Raw genomic sequence first — 17,479 nt, 5'->3', positions numbered from 1 at the left:
GTAGTGCAGTTATAGGAATCCAATCATAATGATTCCATTGAAGTTATTCACAGGTGTAAGAAGGTATGATCCAGTCACAATGGTGCCATGATTCTCATCATGAGGGTAGAACAGACCGTACAGACAGATGTCTGTACGGTCTGTTCTACCCTCAAGAGTTTAAATGCCAGAGAATTCCTTACCAGTCATTTCAACTGAAGAAGCCACTCATATGAGTGGGGAAACATTTTCAAGAAAAACTCAGAAAAGTCCACTTGTTTTAATTTTATTCAATTGATTTGACATGTTTCGAACTTTAGTGTTTTTATGTTGGAAGCATTACAGCGCCTCATTTTCCTCTGTGTTGGAATTTTAGAGGCATTTTTGTATTGTTTCATGCTTGTTTTAAAGGAGACATATAGGATAAATGAAAAAAAACACTAATCTTGTAGAAAATTATAAATAATATATGGTTTCACTTTGGTCTAAAAATGTATACTATCTGTAAAAATGCCCCCTTTATTGGAGCTCCTTATAGGGACCCTCTCAGGTCCCTCTCCGTGTTTCAAATGAGGGGTGGGCTTGTCCAAATGAACCCCACCAGAAGCACAGTAGGAGGGGGGATAGCTATTTACAGCCCTTAGTCACACAAGTAAAGACAGGCTTCAGTTCCCTATCGGCTAGCCTAGCTGCTGGGAAAGAAGGCAGTAGGAAATGGAAGAGATGGGCGGGACTAGTGGGGTTTTTGGAGAAATTTTCAATAAATCTGACTGAAATACTACTTTTTAGAGTGCATCCCTTCTATATTTAGTTGAGTACATTTGATTGGCACAAAATTGTTTTTCACACAATATGTCCCCTTTAATGCAATGTTATATGTTAATCCTTAGATTGCATTGTACATATGGAAGAAACTTGATGGCCAGGAACTTACACATGTGAAACAGTTTTGCTCAGAAGACCCTACTTCATCCAAAGCTGCTGAATGTGCCACAGCATTTAACAGTGCCCTGCCTGTCTGTGTAAGTACCACTGCATTTATGGACTCTCTTTCCTAGACTCACTTGGAACGCTTTCCTGTATGTATTGGGGTACGAAGTGTTTGGTGCTTAAGCCATTGCTAGGCTACGGCACCTTAGCTGCAAGCATTAGAAAATAGGGCTCATTTACGTCTGGTAGTGCAGTGAGCAACATGCAATTTCAAATGCAAATTTAAAAGTGTTTTTCTTAAGAATTTGAAATGGATGATTGTCTTGATGCAGTTGCACTGCACCTACCCTAATTCTGCAGAATGACTGTAATTGCACACGTGATTTGTTAGAAAATTGGGTGCAGTTGCTGATATTACCTACGTCTGTCATAATTTCTGGTGTTTGCTGTGCATGTGTGACGTCTACTTTCTAATCGTTTGGCACAATTAAACTGCAACAACTGATGCCAAGCGGTGGAAAACCCTGGAGCTACCACTTGGTCAGGAAGTCATGATAGCTCCGGGGTTCCCTTCATCAATGGAAATCTGAGTGGCGCCAATCACAACTTTAGGGAAGTGCAAGTAGTGCATTTTGATGCAAATATCTTTAATTAAGGTGGTTTTACACGCAACTGACTATGGCAACTGCAACGGTGCTTGCTCCAGTGGAAATGAGGCACAAATTAACAGAATGTAATTTGCCATGCCTACAATATATAACCTACTTAATGGATTTATGCTGATAAGATCATTAAAACACAAGAGAGAAAGAGAGGATTACTGGGGACTGCCAACTTGTTAGGCACCCCCAGTGCATCTGCTTGCTTGCTTCAGGCTCCCAACTGGCCACCTGATGGAAGGTTCTCTCCTTCCTACAGCAGAAATAGCAAGGTACAAGCCCTGGAAATTGGGGAAAGTCACCACTACACATTTCCTATTAACTCATCTTCCCCCAGTGACTGGTTTTGCATTAAAGGAATAGGAGAGATGCAGTTATACAGTTGTTCTTTACCTTCTTTTGCCCCTATTATAACAGAGTGAGGCAAAATAAACTTTTGTCCTCAAAATTATTCAAACATCTTGAAATCCAGAGATATGGATTTTATATTTTTGCGCTATATTCTTTTACAATTCACTAAGGAAATTTTAAAAGTGTGAATGATAGAAATCAGGTAAAAGACAATGTTTGTATCCCTTATTTCATGGAGCCATAGCCAGCAGATGTATCTTGTTAAAATGGAACAGCCAGCTGCACACATGGCAATCATCTGTGAGAAATGTTGACTAATATTCTATGTAAAGAATAGGACATATTTCATACATACATACGGCGAACATGTATTCAAACCACATATTTACAATTGTTTGCCATTTTATTATGTAATTGGTTTTAGTAAAACAAAATATGGAATATGATCTGTGGACATAAATCTGGAATAGACGTGACAATAAATAAAAAAAGCCGAAAAGCCAGATCCCACAGATATAACATCAAACACATTCATTTTGTAAACAATCACTGTATTTTTTTTTTTAATAAATCTAGAGTATAAAGTACATTTGTTAAAGGGTTTCTGTCAGAGCTATAAACATTCCCTTATAATGTAGTCGATATTAAACACATCTTTATCACAAATTGGTTGTATTATTATTTTTTTTCTTATAGTTTGTAACATATTGGTGGTTTATTATTTCATTCCCCCAACCTAACAACCCAGTTGGACATCCCAAATAGTCTGACTGATGCTGAAATCAACTTATTAGATCAGGTTGTTTGGAGCAAGAAAAATGTTAGTTTGATGAACTTACAAATCATTAAATCTATCTATTACCAATCTATCTATCTATCTATCTATCTATCTCTCATCTATCTATCTGTATGTCTGTCTATCTATCTCTCATCTATCATCTATCTATTATCCATCTATCTATCTATTATCTATCTATCTATCTATCTAAATATATATATATATATAAAATCATCTATCTATCTATTCATCTATCTATCTATTACCTATCTATCATCTATCTATCAATCATCTATCTATCTATCCATCTATCTATCTATCTATCTATCTATCTATCTATCTATCTATCTATCCATCTATTACCTATCTATCATCTACCTATCAATCATCTATCTATCTATCTATCATCTATCTATCATCTATCTATCTATTACCTATCTATCATCTATCTATCATCTATCTATCTATCATCTATCTATCTATCAATAGATATCAGATAAATATTTAGATTTTCCTAAGCTATAGATGGATATCTACATCTAAAAAATGATAGAATATAGGGCAGATTAGAATTTGATTTTTTACTGGGTTTCGAGTCTTTTCAGAAGAAAATCCGGAATTTTCGAGATTTTAAAGAGCAAAAAACGTAATTATAAAAATTCAGCATCTAATAACTGGTGAGCTTATGTAGAAGAATGGGAGTTGTATTTGCAAATTTTAGCTATTTTTTAATTTGAGTTTTCAAATCATGTCAAGATTTATTTGAAATTTGGCAGACTTAAGAGACTTATTGAAAATAATGGGTAGACTTATTTTGCTGTGTTTGAGTTGTTTTTTCACATTTATATACAATCAGGTTTCTGAGATCGGAGTTTTTTGATAAACAAGCGCACATTCAAATTTGACAAATTTTCAAGCCTTTTTCTGATTAAAAAAAGAAGAATTATTGAACATCAGCAATTGTTGTACATTTTTTAAAAGAGCAACCCCTCTTCACAGTCATTGAATAACTGCAGGTATAGGATCTATTATGCAGAATGTTTGGGACCAGAAGCATTCCAGATAAGGAATCTTTATATCAGCGTTTTTCAACCACTGTTCCGCGGCACACTAGTGTGCCGCGAGATGTTGCCTGGTGTGCCGTAGGCAGGGCACCAATGTACTAGGGGGGCACTGCTCTTGGCACCAATGTACTAGGGGGGCACTGCTCTTGGCACCAATGTACTAGGGGGCACTGCTGCTGGGCACCAATGTACTAGGGGGGCACTGCTGCTGGGCACAGAGTTAAATTTTTTAACATTTTCTAATGGTGGTGTGCCTCGTGATTTTTTTCATGAAACAAGTGTGCCTTTGCCCAAAAAAGGTTGAAAAACACTGCTTTATATAATTTAGATCTCCAAGTCATTAAAAAATTCAATACACCCAATTGGATTGTTTTGCCACCAATATGGATTTTGAAGCTTAGTTACAATCTATTATTATTACCATTATCTTTACAGGGAAAAAGAAAATCACTAAAAATTTAGAATCTGTTTGCCTATAATGGAATCTATAGAAGGTGGCCTTCCCGTAATGTGGAACTTTCTGGGTAAAGGGTTTCCGGGTAACGGATCCAATACTACATTGATAATAGAAAAGTTTTACTCTTGTACTGGGTCGGACTGGGGGGGTGAAGGCCAACCGGGGCTGCCACCCCAGGGGCCCCGCACTCCCCAAGGTGCCCCCGCAGTGCCTCTTAACTCCACCAACAGGGGCCCCAGCCATTGCCCAACATCCTCCCCTAATCACGTGTAAGTGAAACGCGTCAGGGGAGGGACACCTGCTGGCGAGGGAGTACCGACAGGGGTCAGGCCCAATCCAACCATGCTCTTGTATAGGTATAAATACATTCATGAAATGCAATTGCTTTTTAACTTGTTTATTAATGACCTGGAGGTGGGCATAGACAGTACTGTTTCTATTTTTGCTGATGACACTAAATTGTGCAAAACTATAAGTTCCATGCAGGATGCTGCCGCTTTGCAGAGCGATTTGACAAAATTAGATAACTGGGCAGCAAACTGGAAAATGAGGTTCAATGTTGATAAGTGCAAAGTTATGCATTTTGGTGGGAATAATATAAACTAAGAACTATCTACTGAATGGTAGTGTGTTGGGGGTTTCCTTAATGGAGAAGGATCTAGGGGTTTTTGTAGATCACAAGTTGTCCAATTCCAGGCAGTGTCATTCTGTGGCTACTAAAGCAAATAAAGTGCTGTCTTGTATAAAAAAGTGCATTGACTCAAGGGATGAAAACATTATTTTGCCCCTTTATAGGTCCCTGGTAAGGCCTCACCTTGAGTATGCAGTGCAGTTTTGGGCTCCAGTCCTTAAGAAGGATATTAATGAGCTGGAGAGAGTGCAGAGACGTGCAACTAAACTGGTTAAGGGGATGGAAGGGTTAAACTATGAGGTTAGACTGTCGAGGTTGGGGTTGTTTTCTCTGGAAAAGAGGCGCTTGCGAGGGGACATGATTACTCTGTACAAGTACATTAGAGGGGATTATAGGCAGTTGGGGGGTGTTCTTTTTTCCCATAAAAACAATCAGCGCACCAGAGGTCACCCCTTTAGATTAGAGGAACGGAGCTTCCATTTGAAGCAGTGTAGGTGGTTTTTCACGGTGAGGGCAGTGAGGTTGGGGAATGCCCTTCCTAGAGATGTGGTAATGGCAGACTCTGTTAATGCCTATAAGAGGGGCCTGGATGAGTTCTTGAACAATCAGAATATCCAAGGCTATTGTGATACTAATATCTACAGTTAGGGGCACATTTACTAACCACAAACGTCCGAAAAGCAGCAAATGCGTTTTTTCCATAATGATCAGTATTTTTGCGATTTTTCCGTCGCCGTCGCGACTTTTTCGTCAACTGTCGCTACTTTTTCGTCAGTGTCACGATTTTTTCGTGAATTGGCGCGACTTTTTTGTCGCCGGCGCGAAAAAATCGGATTGGTTTTTCCACCGTTTACAATTGCTCAATACGAAAAAATCACGGTGGCAGAGAAAAAATTGTGCAAAATACGATAAAGTTGTGACAGCGTCGAAAAAATCGCGCAAAATATGAAAAAAAAGGCGACGGCGACGAAAAAGTCGCAAAATTTTCGTTTTCGTTTCCAATCCGATTTTTTCCCATTCGGGATTCGGATTCGTGAATTAGTAAATGTGCCTCTTAGTACTAGTGGTTGTATGTATAGTTTATGTATGTGAGTGTATAGATTGGTAGGTGTGGGTTGTGTGTGCTGGGTTTACTTGGATGGGTTGAACTTGATGGACTCTAACTATCTAACTATGTAACTATGTAATAGATATATTGTATGCAGATGAAGTATCAATGGATATTAGCTAGCTCCCAGCTGGTAGCAGGGTTTTTTTTATGCAGTTCATTTCAGCTGCTATACACTGTGCCTTTTACTGATTTTAGCTCAATCTGACACTGAGCTATACTGGGATCCCTCACATGTGAATGAGTTTTAGCTGAATTTTAATTTTCTCCCTGTTGAATTTAACTAAATCCTTATCAACCTTTACCCCATATAACATTCATTCAATAACTCCTCTCTCTTTCTCTGTGTCTCCCTCCAGCTTATCATAATACCTGATTAAATTGATCTAGCTTAAATTTTTTGTCCTGAGAAACCTCTTAAATATGTTATGTTTCCTGCTAACAATAGGCCTTCGTAGTACAGTTATAATTTAAATGTAAAAGGTGACTTTAGGGGTTATGGGATAACAATGGCTGCTGGAAAGGATTCAGCTTTTGGAATATACTGATTTATGGCAGGTTTAGGTCATTATTCCTGCCTCATCTGCCTGCATCTACAAAACCAACCTTATTAATACAATATCATATGCCTTTAGAAGAATTTATTCCAGTGAAAGAAACATGTATGCATTACAGTAACCCAAGGTGGGTGTCATAATAAGGTAATTCCGATTTAGGCTCCCATATTTAAAGGGTTACATTATTGCAGCTGACAGTTTAGGATAAAAAAATATTTCAAAACTGCAGTTTAAAAATTAAGGCAAAATAAATGAGTATATGTGTAGCTTCTATCAACCAAGGTAATGATAAATTGATAACATCCATTGGGTGCTGCAAAAAAAACTTATAGAAGGAAAAACTATGCAAACACCTGGCGGAATCGGATATGGTAACATCTGGAGTAGAGTTATTTGTAGTGAAAGTTGCCAAATCCCACTGACATAATTAATATCATGTTGCTAGGACATCTAAAAAGAAATGTATGTTTAATGGTATAACAGACCCGTAAAAGTTGTGTGCAGAGCATCAGCCCAGTTGGATTTTACATTACTTTCCATTTGCAAATTGTTTGTTTTTTTCTCCTGATTTGTGAAGGAAACCTGAGAATGTTCATTATATGGGGATATAGTTTTATGTAGGCTGGGAAAAGGATGATAGATCCTTGGGAAACCATTACTAACCATTACAGAAGGCAGCTAGAGTAGTTCTAATATTAGCAAGAGAAAGGTTGAGTGCAGAAGAGCCATTTGCACGACATCACAAAACCTGCATTGTTTTTGTTTCAAGACCCACTTGAGGTGCAGTATTTGGCCAGGGCACCCCATGGCACAACACAAGGTTGGAGACTCTCTAACACCCCTGAATACAACTATTGACCCACAGGCTGATACTAGAGACAGTAGACATTGCCCTGCTGAAATAGTGAGTAAATACCTGTACAGTATTTGGGCTCATTCAAAATAAGCAGGGGTGCAAGTGGTGGTATGCTGAGGTGTGTAAATTTGCTCACCTAGGGCCCATACACTTTCCATATGTGAACTTTTCAAGGGGCAGCCAAGCACCTTGTGCCCAACCAAAATGCAGTGTCCTGAAGGAGGCACAAGGTAGTGGCTTCCTGTGTCGCGCCCAGTTCCTACCTAATATATATATAAAAACCCGTGCAGCTCTCTAAAGAATTGTACTTTTGTGTGCAGGCAGTGAATACCGTAGGGGCCAAAGTGCAATAAATGTGTGTATGGTATGGCATCCATTATCTGTCAAAAAACCCCATCTGAAGCCTCTTTAATTTGCCGCAGAGGGGAAAAATATTTATTCCTGACCCCAAGATGGCAATTGGACCAGTCCCTGGATCAACTTGTACTAAGAGCTACATTATCTCCCTGTAATCCCTCACTTGCTAAAGAGCCATCCAACCCCTTCTTGTACCTATATAATGTATCAGCCAGTACCACCGAGTCAGGGAGGGAATTCCACAACTTCATAGCTCTTACGGAGCTTATAGATCATCCTTTATACACAGACACGAATCAGGCAAAATCTAGAAAGAACACATCAATAATAATCACTGTTATAATTCCAGATTTGTAATTTTTATATGTTAGAAATATACTCATCTGTACTCATGCTTCTCATCTGCCTAATGTCAGATAATAAAATGCAGTTTTTAAATATTTTATTTATTTATCATATCCTTTCAAATTACCATTTCATACTGATTTCATCTGAATGCAAACAACAAGGCACATATGAAATGCTAGTGATATGAAGAGCATGAATGAACTGAATTACAGTGCTGGTAGTAATTACAATCAGCTTATATTCATCAGCTAATAAGCCCTTTGTAATAAACATTCAAATAATCCTGGTAATTATGGCTGCTGCTTTGTATTTTTTATTTGCATATTATGATTAGGTATCCTACAAGTCACCTTGTGGCTGGGGTCTGTACATTGAACTTACCATCCTAGCGCTTTGATCACAAATAAGTCAGTTTGTCTTGTTTGTAAAATGAGCCTGAATTTGATTTGCTGATAACTAAGGACCAAGAATTTCCAAGGAAGTACTGTAGATAACTGCTACTAGCAACTTTTCAGTTGGTCTTCATAATTTTTTTAGTTTTTTTTAATTATTTGTCTTTCTCTACTACGTTTTTCCAGCTTTCAAATGGGGGTCACTAAACTATTGCTCTGCAAGTTTACAGTTTTATTATTATTACTCTTTATTCCTTATCTTTCTATTCAGTCTCTCTCCATATTCCAGTCTCTCTCCATATTCAAGTCTCTCGTTCAAACCACTGCCTGGTTGCTTAAGTAAACAAGACCCTAACAACCAGTCAGCTGCTAAAGTTCCATACTGGAGAGCTGCTAAACAAAAAGCTAAATGGAGTGGGGGAGCTGGGAGAGAGAGGATGGAGAGGTGGAGCAGGGAGAGAGAGGATGGAGTGGGGGAGCAGGGAGAGAGAGGACGGAGTGGGGGAGCTGGGAGAGAGAGGACGGAGTGGTGGAGCTGGGAGAGAGAGGATGGAGTGGGGGAGCTGGGAGAGAGAGGACGGAGTGGGGGAGCTGGGGGAGAGGACGGAGGAGGTGAGCTGGGAGAAAGAGGACGGAGTGGGGGAGCTGGGAGAAAGAGGACGGAGTGGCGGAGCTAGGAGAGAGAGAGAAGAGAGAGGAAGGAGCGGGGAGCTGGGAGAGAGAGGATGGAGTGGGGTTGCTGGGAGAGAGAGGACGGAGTGGTGGAGCTGGGAGAGAGAGGACGGAGTGGTGGAGCTGGGAGAGAGAGGACGGAGCGGTGGAGCTGGGAGAGAGAGGACGGAGTGGGGGAGCTGGGAGAGAGAGGACGGAGTTGGGGAGCTGGAAGAGAGAGAGGACAGAGCGGGGAGCTGGGAGAGAGGATGGAGAGGGGAGCTGGGAGAAAGAGGACGGAGTGGGGGAGCTGGGAGAGAGAGGACGGAGTGGGGGAGCTGGGAGAGAGAGAGAGGACGGAGTGGGGAGCTGGGAGAGAGGATGGAGAGGGGAGCTGGGCAAGAGAGGACGGAGTGGGGGAGCTGGGAGAGTGAGGACGGAGTTGGGGAGCTAGGAGAGAGAGAGAGGACGGAGTGGGGAGCTGGGAGAGAGGATGGAGAGGGGAGCTGGGCAAGAGAGAACGGAGTGGGGGAGCTGGAAGAGAGAAGACAAAGTGGGGGAGATGGGAGAGAGAGGACGGAGTAGTAAGCGGGGGAGTAGGGAGAGGGAGGACACAGGTGCGGGCCATAGTTTGACCCCGCAGCAGGGAGTGGGGAGCAGGCAGCAACAGTGATCCATAGTTTGAGGACACAGGAGGGGGGCGTAGTGTGAGGACTAGTCCGGCCCCCAACAATCTGAGGGACCATGAACTGGCCCCCTGTTTAAAAAGTTTGAGGACCCCTATGCTAGTGGCTTGGGCTGCCCCAAAAGCCTGATATAGCTTTTTTTTTTTTTTTAACCTTTTCCCTACACATAAATTCATTAATGCATTAAGCCATGTGATGGTGCTTCTCAACAATTTTTAAATAGATATACTGTATGCTGTATTACTTGACATATAGAAGAATTCTTAAGTGGAGTTCTATAGCCTTTAGGAAACCCCCCCCAAAAAAATATATGCTGGCCATGGTTGTACAATGTTTAACACTGTCGCCTCGCTGTTCTGGGATCCAGGGTTTGATTCCAGCCAGGACATAAGCTGCATGTTCATCCTGTGGGCACATATGTTATTCTTTATGTATTCCAGTTTTTTCCCACACTCCAAAAACATAGAAGCAGGTAGTGATACCTGATAAAATTCATCAGAGAGTGTGTGAATGTGATAGGGACCTTATATTGTAAGATCCAATGGGGCTACATTTTTATTATTTTATCTAGTCTGTTACGCTGTGCAGCTGTAGATTTTTTATTTTCTGAGTCTTGATTCTTGATTCTTTGTGGGAAAGTTTAAAGGGTGCGTTAACTTTTTTTTTCTTTTTTTTTTTTGCAATTCTTTATTTTAGGTTTTTCAGTTATGGGAGGGGATACAGAAAGGAAAAAGGGGGGGGGGGGAGGGAGGGTAACAGTGCACTTATACAATATGCATTACTTAACAGTATAAAATGTAGGAAACAGCTGTCAACAAGTTAATTTAGTATAAAATAGAATAGTATAGAAGAATACATAGGTTGTGGTAGATAGAAAGACGTACTAGCTTAAATGGCAGAGATTGATCTGAAAGTTATAAAGAGTTTGTATAATTCAACCAAGCTGTCCATATGTTCCAATATTGTGAACTCTTGTTATGGATTAGATATGTTATTTCTTCAAATTTGTATTGTTTAACCATTCTATGAAGGTAGGGGCTTCGATGGATTTCCATTTCTTAGGTATTAGTGCCTTTGCTGATTGTAATAAATGCAAGGTGAGTGGGTCTGAAACTGTAATGTTTTTACCAGGGTAAATATTAAGTAAAATTGGAGCTGGTTCTTCCGTGGTAAAATTGAAGTCGGTTATTTGGTTGATTGCACCTAGTACTTCAGACCAATATTGTTTCAGTCCCGGGCATTTTAGCCAAATATGAGTGTGAGTGCCTATGTGGCTATTACATCTCCAGCAGGTGTTGGGGGTGTTAGGATACATTCTCTTTAATTTTGCTGGTGTGTAATGCCACCTTGTAACTAACTTGTATATGGCTTCATTTGTTCTGGATGCCCTAGATGCTTTGTGCACAGTATTAAATAGTCTGGCCCATGTTATTTCGGGTATGTTAAGGTCCAGTTCTTTTTCCCAAGCCTGACAAAAGGGTCTAGATGGTAGAGGCAAGGCATTGATCAGCAATCTGTATACTTTGGATAAGGGTTTGTCTAGTATTTTAGGTTCAGTTCGAATTAGTTCCCAAGAAGTTAAGGGTCTGTTCCAGTTTTTAAAGTTGCTAGTTTGGATATAGTTGTGGAGTTGGCTATAGTTCCATAAATCTCTCGGGTGTGTGCCCCACCTTTTTTGGAAGTCGGCTAGGGGTAGTAGTCTATTTTCTTTAAGAAGATCGCTTATTCTGGTCTGCCTGTTATCCCAGATTGCCCATCTATCAAAGGATCCTTTTTCCAGGCTTGGGGCAAAGTTTGGGTTCGATATAAGAGGTTGAAGAACATAAGGAGGACTGTTTAACATAAATGTTATCTTATTTCTTTTCCATACGTTCAATGTTGCTTGTATAAGCGGATGTTGTTTTGTTTCTTTTATGCGTTAACTTTATTTTTCAATTGGAAAAGTATGCATAATACTGACATCTTAATTAAACAAATTAAGTTCAGGGCCCTCTTCCTGTTTTGTATTAAAATAATACTGCCATCAGTAAATGTTTGAAGCTAAGCTGCCATTGACTCTGGGAACAATTAAAAAAGTATTTTCACTCTTCCGATGGTAAATGCATAATATACTTCAATTTTAACTGAAATGTTTAACATTGTTCTTAACCTTTTTGTGGCTTAAATGTTTGTTAGTAGGAGATATGAAGCAAATAAATGCCTTTTGATTCTCACCCTTTATTTCATGACCATCAGGGTTAAGCAAAGCAAAAAAAGGCCAAGTGTAGAACATACAAGGAATTTACTTATGTGGTCAGGATGAATAATTAGGCATCCCAGCCTTGCTGAAGCTTCATGCGTATTAGGCAACATAGACAAATCCTATATAAATATATTTAATGTTTGCTTGTAAGGGCAACATTTCAGCTTGTCATACCTATTGTTGCTTTGGGTTTCTAGAACCAATACTGGGGCTTATTTATGAACACTAGCCAAATTTGCACCAATAGCAATGAAAAGTGATTTGCTTTTTTTCAGCCAGCTAGCAGGTAGAATATTGTAAACAAAATATGATTAAGGTTGAGGTGGTTTACTGCCCAGGGTTACCAAATGAGCACTACAGGTATGGAATCCCTTATCCGGAAACCCATTATCCAGAAAGCTGCGAGTTACAGAAAGCCTGTCTCCCATAGACTCCATTTTAATCAAATAATACAGCATTTTAAAACTGATTTCCTTTTTTTCTATAGTAATAAAACAGAACCTTGTAATTGATCCCAACTAAGATATAAATAATGCATATTGGATGCAAAACAATCTTATTGGGTTCAATTAATGTTTTATTGATTTTTAGTAGACTTAAGGTATGGAGATCCAAATTATGGAAAGACCCCTTATCCGGAATACCCTTGGTCCCGAGCATTCTGGATAACAGGTCCCATACCTGTACTATATTTCCAAAAGTTTTCTGGAAAAACTAACAAATAGGACAAGCGAGAGCATCACATTTATACATTTATTATTTCCCTTTTTTTTTTTTTTTTACTTTATTTTACATTTGCTACAGTTTAATTTGCATCTTCTGTTTCTGTTTAGCGAGATCTGAGTGCAGCTTTGGCATCTGTTTATCCATGTACTTTATGAAAAATTTATGACATTATATTAAAGCCACAAGCACTAGAAGTGCTTACAATGACTTCAAATTAGTTTTCATGTCCATGTAAACAGTGTAAAACCTGTATCAGAGGCCAGAAAATAGAAATGAGTACAAGTATTTCGAAAACGACTTTTTTTCTCAAAACCATTTTTAAAAACTGTGTCATGCCTCCAGAAAAGCCTATGGCTATCTTCTTAACATTTTCTACGTGTATCTGTGCAGTAAATAAATAACAGCCTATCTCACAGCAGAAAGAGAATCAGCCTAAGCTAAAGCATAATCTTTATTTAACTGAATTCCCTTCACCCTCATAAATACCTTTTTGCCACATTTGGTTTGGGTGCCCACACAGGGAAAGTCAAACAGGCTTGAAAGCCAGTTAGATCTGGTATAAATGCTAATTTTCTTAACTATTTCTGGACTACTAAGATGAAGGTCATTTAGAGTGTTATTTGGTGGGACTTGGCTCTCTCTGACTTAGACATTATTGAAACTAAACCAAAATAACTGATGGATTTGGTAACCCTTATAGGGGAAGTCAAAAACGTTCATCTAGTTAGGATGAGATCTGGCATGAATGCTTACTTAATTCTTAGATATTTCTGGAATGCTAAGATGGTCATTTAAAGTGGGATATGGTTCTATCTGCCCTAAATATGCTTGAAACCATAACAAAATGACTAATGGTTTGGGTGCCCTTGTAGAGGAAGTCAAAGGGGTTCAGTTGCGATCATACATGAATGCTTGCTTACTTTCTCAGATATTTTTGGGAATGCCAAGCTGAAGGTCATTTAAAGTGAGATTTCTTTGCTATGAGGAGATCTGAACTGAGTTTCAAAACCACTGCTCTAGATGCTAGCTGTTTAGATGCAGGAAGAGAAGCTTAGTTTCAATACCAGGCAAGTGTACATTTTTATCTAGGGATATACCTTGTATTTTGTGGAACTGTAGAACTGGTGGCACCAAAACAAAATGCCACTTGGGACACTGACCTTACTCTCTGGGATTATATGCAGTTGTCTCCTGTGTTGCTTCCTATACTAATGTACTTAAGAAATGAATGCTAAGTCAAGTCTGATCTGTCGTCTATACAGGGGTTAAATTCAGTTCTTTTTTGCCCATTCCCAGCAGAACAAATAAAACAATTTATTTCTGGGCAAAAACATTGTTTCCTACGATTACTGGCCTCAGAATTTACCTGACAGCAGTTATATAAATCATTCATTATCATTGTTTTATTTGGAGATGCAACCAACTCTGTCATCCATGGAAAGATTAGCAATAGAATTTCCAAAGATGCACCTTGATATACCCTATACTAACCAACACAGAGCTACTCTATATGCCTACAGAACCAGGCCTTTATATGATAACTTTTTTGTATTTGTCAATAACACTGGTAAGATAACACCAAGAAAATTATTTTGCACGTTACATGGGGAAGATATGTTGCTTTTAGAGCCTGGAAATCATCTGTTTAGCAATGACAGGTTTGCCTTGGCCCTTCTAAATGAGTTAAACATTTATGAAGACTCCATGGCTTTCATCAACATTTTTGTTCATAAAGATCAGATGTGAAAGGGAATGGTGGATATGGTTCCATTATTTTCCTATTCCATGAACAGATGATCTTGGGCCATGCCAAGAAACATATTTTCCCACTCTTTTGGATTGAACACACGCCGATTGATGCAATCCAGTAACATCTGAGCTTGGTAATAAGATCTATAATGATAACACAAAAATTGCCTTTCCTCTAAGTCACTTTCATGATTATGGCAGAATCGATTTCTTGATGTGCAAGAAAACAACAACCCACTAATTCATTATTACAATTAAGTAATTCAGTATTACAATTCAGTACTTCAGTATCACAAGAGAATAAAACTATACAATAAAATAGTTATGAAAATAGTTAGCAGGGTCTTTGGGCCATACTTATAAGAATGCATTACTAACTATCTTCCATCCCCTTAACCAGTTTAGTTGCAGTCTCTGCACTCTCTCGAGCTCATTAATATCCTTCTTAAGGACTGGAGCCCAAAACTGCACTGCATACTCAAGGTGAGGCCTTACCAGGGACCTATAAAGGGGCAAAATTATGTTTTCATCCCTTGAGTCAATGCCCTTTTCTGTGCAAGACAGCACTTTATTTGCTTTAGTAGCCACAGAATGACACTGCCTGGAATTAGACAATTTGTTATCTACAAAAATCTCAATTCTCAATTAATGATCCCCCCAACACACTACCATTTAGTGTATAACTTGCATTTACCGTATATACCGTATAAGCCGATCCGAATATAAGCTGAGGTACCTAATTTCACCTAAGAAAACTGGAAAAACTTATTGACTCGAGTATAAGCCTAGGGTGGGAAATGCAGCTGCTACTGCTAAGTTTCAATAATCAAAATAAATACCAATAAAATTACATGAGGCATCAGTTTTTAAATATTTATTTCAAAGAAAAACAGTAAATTAGTGGAGAAGAGGGTCAACAAAAACAATATTGTATCAACAATGATACCTTAAGGGTACTGCCCCCTTAGCTCAATCAGCAACCAAGCTAAAACACAAAGAGGTAAAATCCCTCAAAACTATATATAGTTTATATAGAATATAAAGTGCAATGTCTAGTGCAGAATGGGACAGGTGAGGATGGTAGATAAAGATGAATTTTGGGAGCGCGCCAGGGCGCTGGAGGGTCTGGTTGCGGGTGGCCTAATTTGCACACAAAGGACAGAGGGTGCTAGTCTGGAGGGACCCATGGCACCCGATTCGAGTATAAGCCGAGGGTGACTTTTTAAGCACATTTTGGGTGCTGAAAAACTAGGCTTATACTCGAGTATGTATAAGTATATTATTTCTACACTACCATTTAGTGTATAACTTGCATTTATATTATTTCTACCAAAGTGCATAACTTTGCACTTTTCAGCATTGAACCTTATTTTCCATTTTGCTGCCCAGTTTTGTCAAATTGCTCTGCAAAGTGGCAGCATCCTGCATGGAACTTATAGTTTTGCACAATTTATTATCGTCAGCAAAAATAGAAACAGTACTGTCTATGCCCTCCTCCAGGTCATTAATAAACAAGTTAAAAAGCAAAGGACCAAGGACTGACCCCTGCGGTACTCCACTAACCATACTGGTCCAATTAGAAAATGTTCCATTTACCATCACTCTTTGTAATCTTTCCTTCAAACTATTTTCTATTCAAGTATGATTATTATCTTTCAGGCCAATATTCTTCAATTTTATCATTACCTTACTGTGTGGTACATTCTTACTCGCCTCCTCTTGTTGCTTTTACAGTCTGATTACAGTTTCTTTGAAAGTGTACTTGATCAAAACAAAGTAAAATAAAAAGACACTGAGTAATGGGTGTGAGCGTATTAATGCCGAGTTACATTTTGCTGGAAATAAATTGGTTCATATAATGTCTGCTTTAAGATTATTAGTTACCTGAATATTTGATTTCAATATTTTCTGCTTAAAGAAACTGAAATTAATTGAAGCTGAAGAAAACAATGTTGCTAAAACTAGAATGTTTTACTTTGTATTGGTCATTTTGCTTACAAATTCAATGGACTTCCTCTGTGATACAAGACTATTTCTATTGTTGTTTTCCTATTCCAAGAATCTAATTTATAAGGCGCTATTTCTCATAGCGGGTTACTATTGTGCAGTTTAGTATTTAGTTATCGGAAATTTCAGATGTGCAGTTTGGTGTTTTGTTGGAGTAATATAAATATTTCTTATCTTCTGAGCCATTCACTCCTACAGCAATAGAAAATGTAAATTGTTTGCAGTGTATCAAGCAGAGAACTATTGTCTGTGTTATAAAGAATGTTTGCGGGGCTCCTTTATTAACTTGTGTCTATGGCATGCTAAGCTTGAAATTTCTGCCCTATGTTTGATGATATTCTGGCAAGCCTTGTACCTATATGCCCAAGAAGCTGTGCACCCTGCGCTCCTGGAAGTGGCAACAAACTGGGGATTTGGCACCAACTTTTGGATACCGCATATGCAGTATGTGGCGTGTGGGGTGTGGTTGGGAGTTGAGGTGGCTGGCCAGTCCCGCTTACCCTACTCTCCGATTTGTGGCACCTGATCCTCACCACCCGCTTGTGTGCAGGGGTTATGGGGAGAGGTAGCAAGCCTTGTTGCCTAGGGCGTCAGGACGGTCCGCCCCTGCAATGCTAGAATATCATAGATTGTGATTAGACAAATGCCAAATAACTATGATCGCTACCCATGCACCAAAATGAAACTTGCTGGCAAATAAATCTAGTAAAACAAGTATTTAACAAGAGATCTGTGCTATTAAGTCATCAAAATCATCATAGTGCCAAACTTATCTCCAATGGGAAGGGACTGATAGGAATGATATGTAATCTCTGTAAAATACTGCAGAATTGTGTGCCGCCATATAAATAATAGAAAATAAAAACACTTACTCCAGATATACAATGATAGTCCCATATGATGAATAGTAGTTGTGCATTTAAACAATGTGTACGAAGAGCAATTTTTATA

At 38.9% G+C, this 17,479-nt stretch overlaps 1 protein-coding gene across 2 annotated transcripts in view; it reads left to right on the top strand.

Annotated features, from left to right (window-relative positions):
• b3glct (beta 3-glucosyltransferase) overlaps positions 1–17,479 on the top strand; it is a 196,651-nt gene that overhangs the window by 150,797 nt on the left and 28,375 nt on the right. For both annotated transcript variants that reach the window (XM_031896123.1, NM_001079083.1), the window contains 1 exon segment: positions 870–1,001. In XM_031896123.1, the coding sequence (XP_031751983.1) occupies positions 870–1,001 (132 nt within the window).

Source organism: Xenopus tropicalis, chromosome 2 (genome assembly GCF_000004195.4).
Source record: "Xenopus tropicalis strain Nigerian chromosome 2, UCB_Xtro_10.0, whole genome shotgun sequence".
NCBI lineage: Eukaryota > Metazoa > Chordata > Amphibia > Anura > Pipidae > Xenopus > Xenopus tropicalis.
This window is presented reverse-complemented; position numbering and strand designations above follow the sequence as displayed.